General features: G+C 40.3%; 2 protein-coding genes across 4 annotated transcripts in view; one reads left to right on the top strand and one right to left on the bottom strand.

Moving 5' to 3' along the window:
- The window catches only part of LOC142204979 (uncharacterized protein C3orf20-like), a 36,111-nt gene extending 31,753 nt beyond the window's left edge, over positions 1–4,358 (top strand). The window contains exons 19-20 of the mRNA XM_075276322.1: positions 2,176–2,318; positions 4,300–4,358. Of these exons, the coding sequence (XP_075132423.1) occupies positions 2,176–2,318; positions 4,300–4,312 (156 nt within the window). The 3' untranslated portion in view covers positions 4,313–4,358. The remainder of the gene's footprint in view (positions 1–2,175; positions 2,319–4,299) is intronic.
- Positions 4,359–9,018: 4,660 nt separating this feature from the next.
- The window catches only part of VEZT (vezatin, adherens junctions transmembrane protein), a 34,349-nt gene continuing 22,145 nt past the window's right edge, over positions 9,019–21,222 (bottom strand). For 2 of the 3 annotated variants that reach the window (XM_075274465.1, XM_075274463.1), the window contains exons 6-12: positions 19,227–19,376; positions 17,250–17,397; positions 15,006–15,337; positions 14,040–14,233; positions 13,235–13,335; positions 12,893–13,100; positions 9,019–10,124 (exon numbers count right to left, since the gene is read on the bottom strand). In XM_075274465.1, the coding sequence (XP_075130566.1) occupies positions 9,604–10,124; positions 12,893–13,100; positions 13,235–13,335; positions 14,040–14,233; positions 15,006–15,337; positions 17,250–17,397; positions 19,227–19,376 (1,654 nt within the window). In that variant the 3' untranslated portion in view covers positions 9,019–9,603. The remainder of the gene's footprint in view (positions 10,125–12,892; positions 13,101–13,234; positions 13,336–14,039; positions 14,234–15,005; positions 15,338–17,249; positions 17,398–19,226; positions 19,377–21,222) is intronic. The other variant, XM_075274464.1, reaches the window with a different exon arrangement.

Consider the following 21,222-nt stretch of genomic DNA (forward strand, 5'->3'; position numbering starts at 1 on the left):
TATCTATACACACTGAGAGTTAGCGTGTGTTTACACAGAGAGATAACAGCCCTGGCTGAGATAAGGTGCTGCTAATAGCTATTTAACATAGTATGTGAACATAACTTCATAACAGTCATGAAGCCATGTCATTTACCTGAATAAAAAGTAGCCTATATTTTAATCGAGGTTAAAATCTATCTGTGTGCCGAATTTCATTCAATTCCGTTCAGCCACTTTTGCTTGATTGAGGAACAAACACACAAACATCCAAACTTTCATATTAAGTAGGTTAACACTTCTTACTGTGTCCACATGGTGGCAGTGTAATCCTTCATCAGTCACTGCTCACAACACACATATTATTATTAATATATTATTTTCTTTATGTATTTTAGGCATTGAAGTGCATTTCTGTTGTTTCTTTAACACTCTTTTCTATGTTCAGTTCAGAATCTCATTGTTTCTCTCATACATTAGATATTTGTACATCATTTATCATCAATGATGTTTCATTTAATATATCATTACTATTTTTATAATTCTGTACAGATTCCATCTTTGTATATGGAATATATACGCTTTATATACAGCCATAAATCCATAGGCTCCTCACATAGAATGGACATATTTTCATGAACATTTCTAAATGCATTCTTCTGTCAAGGATCTAATGTTTGGCAGCAATTCAGCAGAAATTGTCATGAAAACACTGTTTACTGTAGACAGAGGAATGAGACTTAGATGTACTGACCTCATTTCAGTCCCATTGTGCACTGTTTAGACCTCGGTCACAGAAGGATACACAGAAAACATAGTTATTTTTTATGCTATGTCTGAACACTACTGCTGCCTGCAGATACTTGGAGATATATTCAATTACATGCAACAATATCGCTAAATACATCTATTGTGAACAGGATTTTATCCTTTCCATCTATGAAATTTCTGTATTTTTCTTAGTAATTGTTGGTCCACACTTTTCAGCTGCTACTTCAGACCGAACAGAGTATAGTAAGAAGTCATTGGGAGAATGTGTGGCAAAACTCACGTAAAAAAAACGATGACCGTGTTTTATTTCTTGTGCAAACTAAATACATAAATGAAGTTTGCTGTTCTGCACCCTGTATGGGTGGGGCAGGTCTTATTAAGGTGGGTGACGGCCTGATGGATAGACTTAATTTGTGCTAGAGATGAATAGTTACACGGTCTGGCAGCTTGTATGATAAATCTGGCACATAGGGGGAGATTTATTATGTAAGTTTTCTGGCATACAAGTCATGAAAGTCTCAATTTTTTGTGCAAATCCATGTTTGACTTTCTTTCTCTTTTATGTTGCCCTTGCTCTTTTCTGACATGGGGCATGGCAAGGTGTCTGGCCACATCAGATTATGGCTGGTCTTACACGACCTTATTTAATGTACGGTCCGCAAGTTGCTGATCAGGAACACTAGTTGCTGATCGGCATCATAGGCTCCGCAGATATCCGTGTTCTGCCGCACTCGCCCATAGAGTTCTATCGGCGAGTCCATGCAGTGCCGCAATTCACGGCCATTACGGACATGTCCTATAAATTGCGGACCACGGTTGCGGCCCGGCCACACCACAGACAAAATATCCGGTGGTGTAAGAGGCTGCATTGAATACAATGTGTCACAATTGAATACCCTCAATTGCGGACCATTTGCGGTCCATTATGGTCATGTAAAACCAGCCTTAGGATAATGTATGCCATTTTAATGGTTTAGAATTCAGTGTGGGCGAAGGTCCCATTGGGGGATGCACCTGATATATGACATGGCATGTGCCACTTGATAAATGAGGCACATCCTCTTAGTGGCACAGGAAATATCAAGAGTGATGCACTCAACGCTAAGCTTGATAAATCTACCCCATAGACTTCTACAAGGTCCATTGGTGTCCATCATGAGACTGATCTAGCACTGAACACATCTGGAATGAACAGCACACTGACAATCCCATGAGTGTGGATTTCCTATGCTGGCAGTAGACGACTGTGCTGTAACCGACTGGATATGAATTAAAAGCGCGGACTGCACATGGGGGACACAGGGATGGGAACACGGCCACGGTCGTCTGCAACCAGCCTTATAGTGATATCACTTTTCAGCTCTTATGAAAATGAGGGGATTAGTAGTAATGAAGTGTTCTACATTTTCTGGTCTTTTTTCCCAGATGTATGTTTGTGGAAGGTTGGTGTTTGCAAACTACATTTTTAATGGATATAGCAGATCAATAAAAGATCTTCAGAAACAGATAATAAGAAGCAGGAGTGACTACCAAACAGGATACCACTTGCCCAAGGATTTCAAATTTAGGTATTTATTCCTTCCTTCATATCAAGCAATGTCATACATACAAGTTTCTGTTAAAATTTTTTGTCAAGGGCATATGCTATGAGTTGTTATATTTGCTAATTTTTTAACTGGTAGAATTAAGCATCGACTGGGGTTCTTCTTTACATGGGGTCCTGCAATTTTTTGTAGTTCCCCTAACACTTTGATACATGCTGGCTGCCTAAGGCATTGTACGGGAAGCCCAGAGATCAGAGAGCTAGGACTGTGACTTGGAGATACCTATTACTGCCCACTGCAGAGTCACAGTGTGACTCAAGCCAGGAACCAGCGGGTGGCACATTACTCAAAGTCTAATCTACAGACTGCAGAAATGACATTGTAACTGCTCCACAGTCAGAATTTACGCCACTTATGTGGAGTAAATGGCAGCAAATATCTAGAGTAGCAGCGAGCGCGCACAGATTTTCATCTCAGCGCAAACTTTTCCAAAGGATTTGCCTGACTTATGACAAGGCGCCAGCCTCATCATGAATAAAGTGCTTCATCTACTGGCTTAGAGGACATAAAGACTGGCATACAATACGGCAATCTTTATCAATCGCCCATTGTTGTGGCTGGAATCCTGAGTCCTAAATACCTGCCAGATGTTTAGTGTAGGCTGCGCTGTGAAACCCTACAAGTATGCTCACGCTGCTTAGTTAAGAATCACATACAAACAAGACTTGTAGCTCTGTTCTAGTTCGCCACCCACATCATATGTTTTCCTCTTCTCTGTACTTGTGCACACTTTCCATTTGCATGTCTGTAAATGACACAAGTGTGATACAAACAATACATAATGAATGTGTCTACTCCAACACTAGGATGTGTTCTCTGAGACTTTGAACAGATGTGCCAGTTGGTACTTGTAAGACTGTGTTCACAGTGTGTCTCCAAATATATGTCAAAGGATAATCTGCCTAAACACTTTATTGGTACAGGTCAGTGTGCGAAATACCTTTTATCACTGTATTCAATTACAAGACTTGTGGACTATCCAGAAAGTAGAAGAACTGGGAGGAATATTAATCATTCCAAAATGCAGTCAGGTGACCGACGGCTATGGTGGAGCTGCACCTCTATTGATCGAATGTGGTGTGAACCTAACCTTGGACCGCATTGAGGAATCCATAATACATTAAACAGGAACTGTAGATTTAGGTCCATGAATGACATCTGGTTGAATCATGACAAAGCAGAGAAATCATACCCAATCGTTACCTTTGAGGTTTTCTTCAATGGATGACACACCACTCTTGTTGAGAAGGTTGTGCAGTAGATTGTGAATTTCTTGTCAATGCTTCTATGTAATGAATCATTATACAGTCTGCAAAGCCAACATTTGTACAGTAGCAACTACTGAATGTCGTATAAGGCCAGTCATATAGCTAGGAAAAACCGAGGGTCTCTTTACAGTCTCGACAATGGGGCATTCAGCTAACGCTTAGAGAAAGATGTCATTGTGTTCACCACTCCATGGACCTAAATCAGCCTATCAATTTATGGGTCACGTTACATAAACAACTTAATAAATGTAATATTGACTTTCATAGCTATGAAGGACACATGGAATATTCCTCTCTTGATATAAGGCGGACAGATACGACTAATGAGCTAGTGCATTCCAGGTATGATAAATCACCATAGACAATATTGTGCATCTCTCTTATTTCTATTTTTCATCTAATATCTATTTATGTATCTAATCTACCTATCTCATATTTCTATATATCTCTCCATCTACTCACAATTTATTGGCCTTATTGCCACTGACTGTAATTTTACGTGACTGGCCACTTTTCCTCTTACTGGAACAAGCTGGCTGAGGAATAAGTATTTTTAGCATCTGTATTTTAGACTGCTCAAGTGACAGCACTAAGGATCTTCAGAAGAACAACGTGTGGTCACCAGAGACTGAATCATGAGGCACGAGGGTAACTTCTGCTTTGTCATCTCACCACAGGTTGCTCCATTAAATCAGCAGACATAGTAGAGAAGAGGATCATGAGCGCATGAAAGCACCAACCTTATTGGACAATAGAAGTAGAGCAGTTTTCTGAAACATCACAAGCTACTTTTGGACCCAAGTTATCACAATATTCTGAGTTTTGGTTTATACTTTTCCAATGTACAAATCATATCTAGTTTATGTGTCATGTCTTGTGCATGATGTCATTTAATGGATTGACCACAGGCCCAATGCTGTTATTCGCACCTAAGCTGAGCATAGGACTATTATTTCTATAAGAGCAGAAATCATGTATCATTATATAACCATTAAGTCTCACATCTTTGTTATGCCTTGTAATTCCTGACAGAGAGCAGCAAGAACTCTGACCTCCTTGCACATAGATGAAGATTAGCCAAATAAAGTTTTTTTTCCAATATGTGTTTGTCTAGTTTGTGTCACAAAATCTGTCTTCTAGAATGTATGAGTCGACACCTCTGATCACATAGAACCGTGGTGGCGAACTTTTGGCACTATGGCAGAGGTGGCACCCAGAGCCCTCTGCGGGCACCATCTGTGAAACAGATTATTCTGTGTGGGGGCTATTTTACATCAGATTGGACCATGTGGGGGCCACTTTAGAGCAGATTGGACTTCATGGGGCCACTTCACTATTTATGTCACACAGTATCTGTTTTACAGCAGACGTGATATTAATACAGGCTGTAATAACATTGCATGGTCACCATACACTGTAAAACAGATCTGTGCAATGTAAATAGTGAACATTAATTGTTCAAAATTATACCAAATGCCAAAACTACCTTTCAGTACAAAGTTGTTTTGTATTATTGAAAGCTCTGTAAAGCCGCATTCAGAAAATGGTGTTTTGCGGGTCCATCACTGTTCACAATTGTGGATCCGGTCAGTATTAAGGTTAAATTGTCATGTTGGCATTTTACGATAAATTAGTAAGTTTTAGGTTGTAGTTTGGACACTCAGTCTCTAAAAGGTTCGCCATCACTAGCATAGAATAATGAAGGTCAGGGCTTTATCATGCTGCACTACTACATGAAGGGAAAAGTTACAAGTTTTTTCTCCACTAAGAAACATGAGGTCATACAAATTGGACAGTGGTGCCATAGTCTAATAGAAAATAAATATTACATTTCTGTGTATATCCCATGAAGAAAGGTTGCACATTTTTCAATAGAATATTTAGAGAAACTTTGCCGTCTAAATCCACTTGTTACTTGTTTTAACAAGAAAAAAAAAAAAAAACTTATCATGCCTGCGTAGGGTTATATAGCTGAGTTCATCATTCCGAGTGTATGCAGGAAGTATTTTAGGTGCTTGTCAGCCAGGCGAACATGTACGTCAGCTATGACCTATAGAATGGTTACTCAATATTAGCTCCCACTTCCTTCTATAGTCAAAGATCATCTGAGGTTAGTGTTTACTACGTAATGTACTGTAATGTTGGTATATTGTGCTAGTACCAACATGATATCAGTATCTATATTCCACAATGACTCCAGGACCCTTGTAGAGATCTAATACAAATCACAATGTGAAGGATTCTATCTGCCCAATTATTTCATTCATGCACAATGGACAGATCACTCTGAAAAGATGGAGAATATGCTGTTATCAACCACTCATGCCTGTAAAAACTGAACATTCTTCTGTGTGCCAGAATGAAGATCTACGGCAGTGAGGAACTGTTGTAGATTCCTAGTGTTAGGCTAATTTCACATGACTGTGTCATCTATGTGCCTCCCATGCTTCCACAGCCCCATTCATTCAATGAATAGGAGTTGCAGAAGAACAGCTGCCAAACTGGACCTGTCCTGAGTTTTGCGACCCAGACTTTAGGCCCAAATAGAGAACTGTATAATACACAGTCAAGTGCGTGGACCAACAGAAATGTACAGGTCAGTGTGCTATCTGGGAAAAAAAACTTGGATAGTACACTGAACTAGCACATTGTCCTGTACAAGGGGCCTAACTCATGCCAAGAAACACATTTGTGCTGCCAGTATGTAGAGTAGCTTTTTCCAAAGGGGGAATGGTCACTTCAAATGGCTATATCTCTGATTTTATACAATGTATAAAAAAACAGAGATTCACAGCTTTCATATGGTTCAGTACTAGCTTTAAAATTACCTGAGATATCACTAGTTAAAAACACAGTCGGGAATTTGAGCTTTATATACAGCAGTTCATGTTTCTACCCAGTGATATCTCCCTTTTACGTATAGCTAATAACACAATCTGAAAATCTCAGCTTTCAAATCCATTTTTTTAGGGAGTATAAAACTGGAGATACAGCCAATTGAAATGACCATCCATTTTTGGCAAATGCTACAGCTATACATATTGTATTGAGGACAGGTGTACAGGATAGACTCTCTCTATCAATGCTTAGAGCATTGCTAGTGGGAACTTTACAGCGTGTCTTCTATTAAAAGGAAGTTATATAGGTTAACTAAGTATATTACAAAAATGTTAACCACTCGCACCTCCCCAACACAATAGAGAGAAAGAAAAAAAAAAAACGTTTTTTTTTAAAAAAAACAAAAACATGGACAACATGGCACATTTTTTTGGGTTCGAAACAGCCACTCCCAATTAACATCATATTGTAGTGGTAATATTCCCAATTATGTAACAATAAAGGGACACTCTGTGTATACAATGGGAGGAATATTCTAACATAGCAGACAAACAAATCAGCATAGCTAAAGCAGTGTATTTCGGAGTACTCTTGAATTTACATAGGCTAGCAGTATAGATCGGATCCTTGAGATGGAATACCCCTTTAATGCTTATTCGGCACAGTAAACGGAATCTTCTGAGCTTCTGGCACTACATCACTTATTTGATACAGATGTCTGTGACTTATTTCTCCTTCACAGAACATTGTGAAAAGTTTTAATCGCTAAAAACGTTATATAGGTCCCTGGTTATTTATTCAGTTCTGTTTACAAGGCTTTAGCTGGCACAGGAAGTTTCAGTTTTCTCAGGACAGCGCAAGTTGTTTTTGTCTTCTTCATCGCCTAGGAAGAATAATTTAGGCCATGTGACAACAAGAGACTATTAATTCTCTTTACTAAATGAATTCACCTCACACAACCTCAGCGTAAAGATTTCCTTTCATTCCGGTCACGTCCTGCATTTTACTTTTCTTAAATAAGATGGTAGGAAAAAAAGGGTGTTTACAAAAATGCTGTTTTTCGTGATCCAATATGTCTAGCCCAGTGTGTCTATGTGCCCATACAGCTCCTAGCTTCAGAATTACAATAACAAAAGCTTCTCATTCCTGGCAGTCGATAAGAGAAAACTGTGCTAAAGTCTGTAAACAGAAACAATACTGAATGCCACAAAAATAGGCCGGAAACCCTTTTTATTTGTATCTCTCTAGGTTTGTAAGTCTAAATAAACAAGGATATATTTGTGCCCAATTTTTACCTAAAGCGTACTGCCGACTGTAAAACCACTTCTGTTAAGTGAAACAGGAGAGATGAATAGAAGAAACTTTTAAATATCGTATATACTCGAGTATAAGCCGAGGCCCCTAATTTTACCACAAAAAACTGGGAAAACTTACTGACTCAAGTATAAGCCGGGGGGGGGGGGGGGGAATGCACTATCCTATGGATAGGGGATAAATACTTGGAAAATCACTCTTATTACCATTATCACTATTTTTATGAAGCACGTCGAGTGCAGGCCTCAGCTTATGTGGCGTGTAGTAGAGCAGTCAGAGTGGGGGGGGGATTAGGAGGCAGGGAGCCCTGCTGACTGTCTAGAATAGGGGGCGGCCGCTAGAGCAGCACTGCTGCCGAGAGGTGAATGGTGAAGCAGTGCTGTCTCCATATGGCCGCCCCAAGCCATCTCTCTCCTCCCCTGCCGAAAACGCAAAGCCAGCCCAGGACAGATCGCATGCAGCTTTTTTTTTTTTTTTTTTTTTTTTTTTTTAAAGCGGCCTGACTTGGGCTGGCTTAGGTCAGTAAAAATGAGCCCACCACCACCACCACTGCTGAAATGCTAGCGCCTCATTAGAGGTGTGGCACTGACCCACATAGACCAGAGAACCGGACCCTAACTCGAGTATAAGCTGAAGGGGGCTTTTTCAGCATAAAAACTGTGCTGAAAAAGGTTGCCTTATACTCGAGAATATACGGTATATCTTATTTAAAAAATAGGTTTCCTTCTCCGCTTATTAAAGAAATAGGTTTGCTTCTCCACTTATTAAATTGCTCTCCTCCTCATCTTCACTTAGACTTCTTACAGCTGGTGAAATAAGTATTGAACCCTCACACCAAGTAAATATACAGTATTTCTGAAGGTGCTACTGAAGACATTCTCACAAGATGTGTATTAGCAGTATGTACAGTTGTAGCAGTGGCAAAGTGGGGAAAGGTGTGTGTGTGTGTGGGTGTCAATTCAAATAGCGGTATCTCAGTTTTATGTAATCTAGACCCTCAGCTTTCATATGCCATCAGGATGACAGATCTAGCTGCAATATTACTAGTTGCTGACCCAGTCAAGAATGTGATTTTACATGCAGCATAAAGATATCAGAAATGTTCACCAAATACCCCCCTCCATACGCAATATTAAAAAGAAAAGTCAACCAAGACTTTGAAAGACAGATTGTTATCTGAAAATACATGGTCATCTATCATAATGATAAAAAAAAAAAAATCAAATAAACAATTTAAGTTAAGGTTTCTTGTGTTGTTTTTTTATTATAAAAATTACATTCTAAGCTTAGAGAAGTGGAATAATTTAAGAAATATAGTATAGTCACAAAGGAACAATGTCTTCAGCCAGTGCACACTGGACAGACAGCCAACGTGGCATGGATACCACACGCGGTAAAACAATTCAATCAGCCTGTCTAGAAAGCAAGACCGCCAAAGAGGAGGACACCATATTAACACCTGAAACAAACTGGGTCTTGGTTTTAATAAATAACGTTAAATATTAAAATAACCCGAAAGACAGGCAGCTGCATTGGTTTACAATTACCACATACTGTAGATTGCCTGCATTGAACCTGTCTGGAGCTAGAGGCGTCTCCAGCAGTCGTCAGATCCTTGTAAGACACACATAGTGTAACATGGAGGAGGGTTCACTGAAACACTGCAGAGCTGAAGGCTGCAAACTTTCCAGGCACAGAGGATACTAAATCACCATGTGTTATTTCAAGAGTAAATGTTTACCTCTAGCCTGCCCTTACATAGTGAACAGGCTAACCAGTTTTATGTTCTTCAAGAGTTCAATGGCTTGTCCTTTCTTAGCTCAGTTTGGTCATTCTTTATTTTCTGAAGATCTGTCTTCATTCCCTTCATCTCCAATATAAGCATCACTGTTTTCCGTATCATCTTCATCATCATCATTGCCCCACTCATCGCCAAAAGTCTGTTCTTGCAGGAAGGTAAATGTTAGTGACCGGGCAGCTGCTTGTGCCGCTAACCCGGAGGTGAAGTGTAAATCTGATGCCTGATGGATTCGAGCAAGTCTCTCTTTGATGGAGGCAGGTAAGACAGTCCTGGGTGCAGGACATGGAGGCTCAACCTTCTCATTGTCGGTAGTTTGCTCAGGTCTGTCCAATAGCCGAAATGTTTCTGTCTCTGCTTGATCCTGATCATGGACAGGTACCTCTGAGGTTTCATCAATAGTGGCTTCTTTATGGAAGGCTTCTGTCCCATTTACCTCCCTGGGGACATCTTCATCATTCATTTGTGTTTTGTTTTTGTAGTCCAGGTTGGAGGCTGGAGGAGACAAAGGATTATCCACGATTTCCATATGTGTGAAAGGTTTAATTACGGCTTTTGGGGGAGAAAAAGAGACCAAAACAACAGTTACTGACTTTATACTTTTCATGTAGTAAATGACAGTAGAGTAGAATAGATAAGTAAATCATTCTGCAAAACAAAGGGCAATTCACCCAGAAGTATATGGAGTACTGGTCACGTGTGCATTCATATGGCATGTTTATGGCAACTTCTGGGTCTTTGTTCTCTTGATCACTGGGGGTCCCCACATCTGCTCCCCAATAATCACACACTTATCTCCTATCCTATGGTCACAAATGTCCATTAAGCAGCTCAAGCCTGATCTGTCATTTGGGTGATGCTCGCCTGCTATCTATTTCCTTCTGATCTGTTTGTTTGTAGCTCGGCTCCATTAGTGCAGCACTGTAAACTGTGACTACAATTCGGGTACATTGCCTACAGGGAGTCGGAGATCTACCTCTTATTTAGTCATTGGTTGACTGCTGCTGTATACTGTATAAGCACAAGTCTATTGAAGTCAATGCATGGAGAGCTGAATTCTATTACACGTGATTTCTAAATCAACTGCTAAACCAGCAGTGAGGAAAAGAAGAATATCGGGATAGGGGATACCTTGCAGATAAGTAAGAACTCAACCGCTCAGACGGTCACCAATCTGCAAATTATCCTTTACTCCGTTAAAAGGCCATAGCTTTCCCAGATAGGAAAATCCCTTTAAGGTTGTATTAAAATTATTAGCCTAAATTCCCATAGTGGCCGCATTATTAGAGACAGGCGGTTATATTTTCTAATATGGGGAAACACATCAAACATTTAAAGACATAATATTTGGTTTCTTCAAGCTCTGATGACCTGGCCAATATCATTTCATCAACTTGGAGAGACCTATCTTTCCATAAATTTCCATATTTTCCACTATAAAGCAGATAGAGAGAACATATTTATCCCAATATATTACCAAATTAACTGCAGCCTAGAGTTTAGTGAGCCACAAAGAATGGAGTACTGGCTGCAAATATGTAGAAAACATACAATATTACCTTTCATAGGGAACGACACAAATGATTTTAAAGGGGCTCTATCAGCAAAATCATGCTGATCGAGCCCCACATATGCGTGAATAGCCTTTAAAAAGGCTATTCAGGCACTGTAAATGTTATATTATATTACACCCCCCCCCCCCCCCCCGTTTTAAAATAATACCCTAAAAAAGAATGTGATTCAGGGTGTGTCTTCTTCTTCATCCACGCCTCCTCTTCCTCCGATGTCCTCCGGTCCCGTCCTCCTCCAGCGCTCGCGAATTCACATTGCTAAAAAAAAAATAGCCTGGGCGCATGCGCAGTAGCATGCGGCTTATACTACGGCTACTGCGCATGCGCCCAGGCCATTTTTTTTTATCAATGTCAGTTCGCGAGCGCCGGAGGAGGACGGGACCTGAGGACATCGGAGGAAGAGGAGGCGTGGATGAAGAAGAAGACACACCCTGAATGCCCGCCCATCGTGCATGATGCGTAAGTAGAGCACATTCATTTTTAGGGTTTTATTTTAAAATGGGGGGTAGTTTAATATAACATTTACGGTGTCTGAATAGCCTTTTTAAAGGCTATTCACGCATATGTGGGGCTGTATCAGCATGATTTTGCTGATAGAGCCCCTTTAAAAACACTGCATAAAGTCTAATACATTATATGTATTTATAGGGGATAAATCACCAGATATCACAATACAAACTGCATACATTATTAGGACAGAACTCATAGACCAAGGGTAGGAAACCTCGGCTCTCCAGCTGTTGCAAAACTACAACTCCCAGCATGCATACTTGCTCTGCTTTTCTTGGAACTCCCATGGAACAGAATGGAGCATGTTGGGAGTTGTAGTTTCACAGCAGCTGGAGAGCCAAGGTTCCCTACCCCTGTCATAGACATTCTGGGGTTTATGTCCTTTGCGATCACATCTGTCTCAAGTTCTAGATGGATTCATGTCCCTTAGTCTGAGACTGACCAATATCAAGATTATACAGTCATTCTGACACAGATTTTCACCAGAGTCATTGGGTCTAAGAGATGTACCCATAATGTATTCAGACTGAAATGTGTAACCCTTATCTTTATATAGAGGATTAATGGCTTTTATTTTTAACCCATTTGTGGGTCACTGACACCAATTATTAACCCGTTTAATAACATTGGATGAGAATAAACAGACATATTTGAGAAACACCTATCAAATACTACAGCTGGACTAGACACGGCTGATGCTACAGGTGTCAACATAGTTTAGTAAAGCTGAAAGGGCAACAATGGGAATTTTTAATCCTTGCAGAAACCAGCTTCATAGTGCAGAGAACTGATCTAAGGCTAGGTTCACACTTGCACCTGCTCTACGTTCAGGGTTTCCATCTCCGAATCCCCTCCGCATTTTTTCACTTTTTTTAGGTGGAAACCCAGTAAGCCCCATTATAGCTGGATTAGGTTTCTGTTCATGAGGTCCCCAAGCGGACTCCAAAAACGGAAAGCCAAACGCAGGTGTGAACCTAGCTTAACTGAGACAGACTATTATCAGGAATTTGCTAAAAGACGACCTCCTAATACTTAGTGAAATTTAGCCTGGTTAGCAGAGAGGTCCTTTTATGAGGAGACTAATAAAATGAGACAAACCATTATTTGACATTTAGGAAAATTCATGCTCTGAAAAAGAAATGTTAATAAATCATGAATTGCACTTATTTCTGACATAAAAAACACATTAGAAAGAAGACGGTATCCAGCAGTATAACCGAGAGGATTGGGATAACACACCATGTTCACTAAACAGCAACTGCTTCCATTTCTGTCTTTCAGCTTCAGATGCCTTTAAGCCTAGGACAGCCTTCAGCTCCTGCAATACTCTCTTAGATTCCTCCCGTTCTCGCTTCTGTCTCTCTCTCTCCTCTGGAGAAAATAAATACACATCATCTCTGCTAAATTCGTCATCTGGAGCTATGTCTTCAACATAGGCCTCAAATTCCTGAAAATAAAAATGGTTGTCATTCCATTGACTGCTATGCTTTGTGGAAGTACTGCTGAAGAGAACCAGAGACTTTGCCATGTGGAGGAAAGAACCAGTCCTGGGACTCTTGAGGACACAAAAGTGGCCATTACCTGCTCCTCTGGGACGGGGTCTTTATCCTCAATGCGTAGTGCAGGAGGCACAATGGGGATTACAGGGCAATGTGAATTTTCACATGTTGGGTTAGATGTATCTAGAAATGGAGACAAGAGAAGTATTTACACAGGCGCTGGATGTAATTGTATGATAGTCATATTACCACTACAAAGATTAAATTTCCTGTTGAAATAGTATTGAAGGTCTGTGGTTGCCGCAAAGCACCTAATGGTCTAAACCAAGCAAGCATCTAAATGTTTGCTTCACATACTTAGTTTCTTTCTTAAAGGGAAAGGAAGCAAATCCTTAAAATCCTGCAGTTCTGACTCTGGCTACTAGGCAAAATAATATGCAGAATCTTCCTGTTTTTCACAGCAGCTGTCTCACTTATCAGCACACTGATGACCACAGCTTTCATGTATATGTAGATAAAATACAGAATCCAACAATCACAATAGGTGATTCACAGCTCACACAACATGTCTAAAAAACTCTTTGATAGAAGTTAATAGGGTCTGCTCCAGAACACTGTATTTATGGCCAATGGTCTACCTCGGGGAGACAGGAAGTCACTAACTATTTTAGGCTTATTGGTAAGAGGTGGAATTGCAAGTTTTTTTTTAAATTATAAGAGAATAACATGGAAAATAATAACAGCTAAAAATCAGTGCACAATTTTACCAAAAAAATGTAATTCAAACAATCGGTAATGTTCTTGGTGTCACTTTCCCTTTAAATCCTTTATATACCTCAGATCAGAAAAAGTCCTTCTAAATGTGAATATTAAGAAGTTGGTTGTACCTCTCCTTCCTGGAGGTTTCCGAACCATTCTTTCCACCTGGCACAAGGCCTCCTCCCAACATGTGTTACTGGCCTGTACATGTGGTTGTATCATCTTTATCTTTTCTTCCAGTATAACAGAAGCTTCAGGTGTCATGCCCTGGGATTCCTTAAGGGCAGTAAGTTTTTCCAGCTCATCCTCAAGTATAATTACCCTATGCAAAGAAGATGGAAATTGTTAACTTTTAACACTGTATCTCCCTGTAGCTTTCTGGATACCTGCAGTCACTGCAACAATGATATAATTCTTAATAATAATAATAATAATAATAATAATAATTATTAGTATTATTATTATCTGCTGCTAGAAGGAAGTATTAAAATATTTTGTTTTCAATTTAATTTTCTGCTCTTTTAGTATTTCTAATAAATAATCGTCCAATCATTATGCAATGGAAAGCTTAAGAGAATACAGAAGAGCGAGCTTCTTATTCCATTCAGTGTCAGCAGCCAGCTAGGTGCAATAATCCTGTTAGACACTTCCTATGATAATCCTTGAACATAAACAAAGAAGTGCTTTATCTCTGCGCTGCAGTTTTTATATGCATTAGATTCCTGCTGACAAAATAATACAGACTTCAAAACTGTTTTATCCATCTGGACAGAACCGCAAATCTGTGTTACTGATAGCTGAACACATCACTTCCACTCTGAATAAAATATGTTCAGGCTTATCTTAAGAAGAAACTCACTACAAGGGATGGCTAATAGGGAATTTAGGATTTGCATTCAATGGGTTTAAAGGGGGTCTAGGATTAACGAAACTGGGTTATTTAAAAATACTCAATACACCACTGTCCAGACTAACCCATACACTGTACACATGGCCGATTGCTTGTGCTTGTAGTATGTAGCAGGGAAGCTAATACAGAGTGACAATGAGTCTTATGGTGGTATTATATGATAGAGCTGCGGTTCCACACTTACTCATTGAGTAGCGCCTTTAGATGTAGTTGCAGACTGCGGACAGCTCCATGAAGGCTGTTCAGCTCTCCGGTCTCTTTCTTCTTCCTCGATAAGCGGTCAGAGCCGGATTGGTGTTGCGTTTCAAAGTAACGGTAAAATTCATAGCTGCGCTTCAGTTCTGCTAAACAGGCAGCTTGAGTATGAGGTAGATCCTGTGCCACATCACACCAAATGTAGTGTGGAAGCATCTCCGGGCCAGTAAGTGGTCCTACGCAGGCATTCTCGGGAGAAAGCAGAAGGGCTAGGCGTCGAAAGAACTCTGAACTTTGCCCGATCCAAAGCTGGAACAGAACCTGCCAAAGCAGACAATTACGGAAAAGCATATTAGACAATATTAGGTCAAAACAGTGGACATTTGTCATACATGCGCTGTCTATGACAAACTATATAGTGGCACACCCTTATGACAATGTGAATGGTAACATCCAGTTTTAAGTTCATTCAAAAATGTCTAAGTGGAATAACAGAGGAATTATTGAAATATCCAGACAACCGGAGATAGCCCTTCACTAAGAAACATAGAGGTTTTGTTTCAAATATCTGCTGCATCAGTGGAGCACACATAGTGTGAACAGGGCCTTACAAATGTCGTCGATTTCATAATCACTGTAATAAGTTATACCTGTAGCTAATACAATTTTGGTTTAGTTTCTTGTGGTTTTAAAGATCTTTGTTTTTAATGATTGATAACATTCTTACGCTAGGTTCACACTAGCGTTCGGCACTCCGTTCTCAGGTTTCCATCTTCTACATGCATAAGACGGAAACCTGTCAGACCTGTTCCGGCCGTGAGCGTTTTATGCTCTCCGCCGTGAAACCGTTTTTTAAAAATCGGACACAGAGTACTGCATGTCCGACTCTGTGTCCGGTTTAAAAAAACGGTTTCGCGGTGGAGAGCATAAAACGCTCACCGCCGCTCACGGCCTGACATCTTTCAAACCCATTCAAATGAATGGGCTTGAAACATGCCAGCAGGTTTCCGTCTCCTGCCTCTGTTTTGTGCAGGAAAAGGAAACCTGCAGAACGGAGACCGGGCGCAGATGTGAACGAGCCCTTATAGGTAAAGCCCACTCTCATCGTGTTCAGCAGACTCAGATACATCTTGTTACATCACTCTGGTACATTTTTTGGCTCCTCTGTGTGTAGAGTAAAGTTAATGAATATGTACAGACAGCTTTATAATGAAGTTACGTGCACCCTTCCAGAGGAGTAACCTCTGCTCTGCCTTGTACCCATTCCTGTATCAACAGGAGGTCAAATGCAGGCCTATGGGAGTCAGAGAGAGGCTCTAGAGACTTGTATTGTAAGTTTGACCCATCTACACCAGCTTTCTGTCATAGATGTGGTGCATTTTTAGCACATAGCCCTTTTTGGGCCAAAGATGCACCACATTATAGGTTCTTCACCCGCTCCCCACTTTTTGTGAAAATAGGTGGAACAGGAATAGGGACAGTAACTAAGGTAGGCTGGGGTGGAAATGCTGAGCTGGACAGATGTACTATAATTCATGCGAGAAAACGTTTGTGAACGTTACACCTGGAATCCAGGGCTGTGCATTTGGTAGGCCACACCACTAACGCCTACTTCTCCACCGCCTAACTCCGACCTCTGCTCTGGTCAGACAGAAGCAATAAAGAAAGCTCTTCTTGTGCCAGCAGGGGAATTAAGACTGACATCGGAAATGCCAGTCTTAATAACTTCCCTCCACTGTGTGCAACAGAGGGCCAGAGATGAAATCTGTACTTTGGAAGGGAGCACATAACTTGACAAAAATGCTGTAAGTTATTGATCAGGAAAGGTTTTCAGTCTCTTTTTTTGTAATTGATAATACTTACACTTACTAAATCTAGGTTTTCAGATTTTTTTTTATTGCAGTTTTTGAAGATAAAACAAGGAGTGGACAGTTAAAAAAGGGAGAAAAGTACCATCTCCTTGGCTTTAAAAAAAAATAAAAACCTGAGCACACCCTAAAGAAAAATAGAGCTTAGAAACTGAAAAAGAAAATCAGAAAGTAGTAAAACATTCATGGCAGAATGAATGCACATTAATTTTATGTAACAACCTAGCTATTTCAAATAATAAAAGTATTTTATTCTGCCAGTCTGCACAGCAGGCAATATAGAAACCCATTTGTGGAAACCATTAGCCTTTAACGGCAAATAATAGAAAATCACTTAGTAAATACAGAATAGTGACAGCGATTACCTTCAAAGCAGGGAGGCTGAAGCCATCTGTCAGATTATGGGCTTCCTCCTCAGAAACCTGCTCTTCACTTAATCCCAGACCCAGGTCTTTCAAGGGAACGACACAGATGTAGTTAGTCACATTGTCGATTTCGGTATTTAAAGGATAAGTTTAATAAGAGTTAAGAAAAACTAATACCATTCAATTAAGCAAGGTTAAAACAGGCAGAAAATAAATATATGTAAAAAAATTAATCTTATCATCAGATAACATGTGACATGCCTGACCCGTCTTTTTCCAGATATTTGCTATCAGAAGTGGGAATACCCTGATGCCCATTAGATGGTCAACGAGTCCTGCCAAAACCGCAGGTTTAACAAATATTAAAGAGGTTGTCCAGGCTTAAATTTTATTTATTTATTTAGGCCGGAGGATGTTTATAAAAAAAAAGAAAAAGAAAAAAAAAAGACACACACTCACCTGTCCCTGATGTCCTCCCAGTGTGGCCCAATCCTGCTGCTGGGCAGTCTCTTTGCAGTGGAATTCCTCGCGAACTGTGACATCCTGGGTCCCTTCCACCGAAGCCACTGATTGGCCTCAGCGGGAACGTATGGCGGGACTTTCGCTGGAAGACGGCGACAAAGCTGCAGGACCAGACTGCACTGGGAGGCACAAGTGCACTGGGTATCAGGAGAGCACCCCCACATACACACCTTCCCTGTTCGAATTAAAAAATTAAATTTCAGCCTGGACAACCCCTTTAATGTGACATATATGGCTATCTAAAAGAGGTTTTCTGTCCCCGAAAGGAACGTTCATACTGATGAACCTCTTGATCACATATTGATGGACTATCGTGTGGACAGGTCGATACCCAAACAGATCAATTGTTCTGGTAGGCTCCAGAGGTTACATCAGTGGACAGGGAATGTACATAGTCTGCTCTTATTCAAGTAACAAGATCAGCGCTACAATTCCCCAGAATTACATGAAGAGAAGTAGTTGCATGTGCTCCTTGCCAACTGCTTTAACTTTCGGCAGTCAGAGCCTGCCAGAACAGCTAATCTTTGCAGGGTCTGGGAATCGAACCCCAACAGATCACATACTGGTGACTGGTCATCAGTATGAAAAATCCTTTTAGGCATGGACTACCCCTTTAAGCAACCAGTCCACACAAGAGATTGGGGACATTAAATCATTGGACATCGCGATTATATCGTCCTTGTCTTTGAAAAAAAATGGCACATCATTGTAGGGTTGGTCACATTGGATCTTATATTGTATTATATAAAAAAAGCTATCTTTTTATGTCTGAATTTATTGTCTGTAGGCTCATGTATAGAATAACCTATCTCAAATCATGATACATGGCTGTAGAATAGCGCAAGACATTACCTGTGAACATGCGTTACCAGTAAACAGGGTTAAATTTAACTATATATTATTTTTCAGGTGAACAAAGTACCATTTATATACAATGTGCCCTGAAATACTTGTTTCCCAGACAACTAATGGGAAATAAAGAAGTGCTGCTGTGAGCTTCTGTATCCCATGCCACAGCTTAGTCTTCCATAGATAATCTCTCCCCAAGCATTCATATGCACCACCTGATCCCCTGCATATCTGTATGTGCTGTGTATAGTTCCCTGCCAGATGGGAAAGTGCTTTAATACGCACCTGACAGATGTGCAGTGTCTATTACTAAGAGCTATTCACTCTTACCATTGAGAATATATTGTGTGTGACGATATAATATCTGAACATACGACCTAGGGATTATAAGTAAAGACAACGATGGTGCAAGAACTGGATATAACTGTATACAATCTAGGCAATGCTCTGTGAGCTAAACACATCAGCTGCAGCTGGAAAGATCTTTATGACAATCGTCTACAATATATCACACTGGATTCTAGTCTGGTTACATGCATGGATATCTTGATACATAAGAATACATCACTTCCTTTTAGAATCTGCTACTATGTATACAAAGGATATCTTTTCAGCATATACAGTGTAGCAAGCCTTGAAACTCGGAAGTTAGTTCTGACAGCTCTGTAGACAGCTTTGCGCAATCCGAGGAGGTGCTGGCTAGCATGTTTTCCAGCCTTATCATATGGACAAGCAGCACTGACCCTGTCAAGCAAACTTGAAAAGTAAAATGTGATACATCTGTACAGATGTCCCAAACCACATACACCACATACAATATACAGTTAACACAGGCCATTTAGAGCATTTCCGCTAGAACTAGTCATGTCTAACCAAATTACATTCTATTTAGCTCTATTCTTTGTAGAACAACTTGTGATATTAGTATCAATGGCTTAGATACCTTTGTTTAGCTGATCTCCATCACTATCGTACAGCTAAAATTATAATTCTCTAACATATAATTGTAACACAAATATCACAGACTTATTTTTTCATAACACGTAAAATCGACATTTCTCCTGTGAAATGTACTGTAAGCTCCAACGCTAGCTTCTCTATGGAGAGAATATATAATTTATATAAGGACATGGATACTCAGAACTGCAGAACGCAAGCTATAAAACATATGGTAAATGAGCTGAGCAACATGAAAGCTATTCATTGAATCCTTTATGACAGCTTCTTTGAAGAGGATTGTTCAGATAATGCTAGTCAGAATTTAAGATCACAAAGTAGATTTTGTGCTACACAAATGGAGATAAAATCGTAAAACTGTGTTAGGCTAAGTAGCGAGCCGCAAAGGAGAAGCATCACTGCAGTTTCCCTATTATATCTATATGGAAATCGCCAGTGTTTCCGTAGGTATAATTGACATGCTGCGATGTTCAAAGCAGCAAGCGTTTTTTAAATCACAGCTTTTCCGCTGTGGATATTTCCTGCTATGTGTGGATGGGATTAGCTAGAACCACATCTACTTTGCTGGGACTGTATAATCCAGCATTTTTGCAACGTGGGGTCCCGGCCTTAAGGTATATGTTTAATGGGGTTTTCCAGGCAAATGATAATGATGACCTATAGGATAGGCTATCACTATCAGGGTGATAGGGGTCCAACAGCCAGAACCTGAGCTGTTCTCAGCTATCATTATGCAGAGATCTGAGTTAGAAGAAGAAACCGGTGTTCTCTGTGTAATGGCCATGTTGAGTTACGATGCCCTAGCTTGTATCCAAGTGATCGAGAGCTGAGCTGCAAGAAGTCAGCATAGCCACAACATTAAAAACAAAGTTATCTACTTCTGTTCTCTATATAGAGACAGGTGAAAACTGCTGACTGGTTGGGGTCCCGGTTGTTTAGGATATTGAGGACTTATCCTTAGGATAGATCATCAATATCATTTGCCCAAATAACCCCTTTAACATAATTGTCACGGGATGGTTAGAGTCCGGCAATAGGCAATGTGTAATATATATTTCATGTGGAATGTATTCTCTAACCTGTTGTAAACATCAGTGTGTAGTTGGCTGATTCGGGTCTAGTGTGTTAGCACATTGTATGCAAATCCCTCTAACTAGTGAGGACCAGTGAGGACAATGGGTGGAGATAATCTGATCAGTGTCTCCAAGAAGATGTTGGACTGTGCATTGTTCAAAAGAGACAGGGAGTCTGCTCTCCTTGGTATAGGTGAGGGGGGAAGGATCTGTGACTCAGCCCTTCCCACCCCCAGATATAGGAAGTAACAGTTTAGTATATAGATGTAGCTAGCAGTTAGTATGTGTTAGCCGGCCTGTGCACAGCTCTGCAGAGAGCCAGGACTTAGTTACAGGACCAAGGAACCAAAGCTATCATTGGATTGTGACTTCTGTGGACTTATTGTTATTACGGTTGATGTGACCGCCGCCGGCTACTAACTTTGTGGATTACAATAAATTGCTGTTGTCTCCCGACCTCTTGCGTCCGTGTTGATTCAAAAGACCATCCGGAGGAAGACGTATACCTTAGCTCCGTTACAACTGGTTGGCAGCGGTGGGATCAACAGCGGACAGCGAGATGGACTACAGCA

This window comes from Leptodactylus fuscus, chromosome 5 (genome assembly GCF_031893055.1).
Source record: "Leptodactylus fuscus isolate aLepFus1 chromosome 5, aLepFus1.hap2, whole genome shotgun sequence".
Classification (NCBI taxonomy): Eukaryota; Metazoa; Chordata; class Amphibia; order Anura; family Leptodactylidae; genus Leptodactylus; species Leptodactylus fuscus.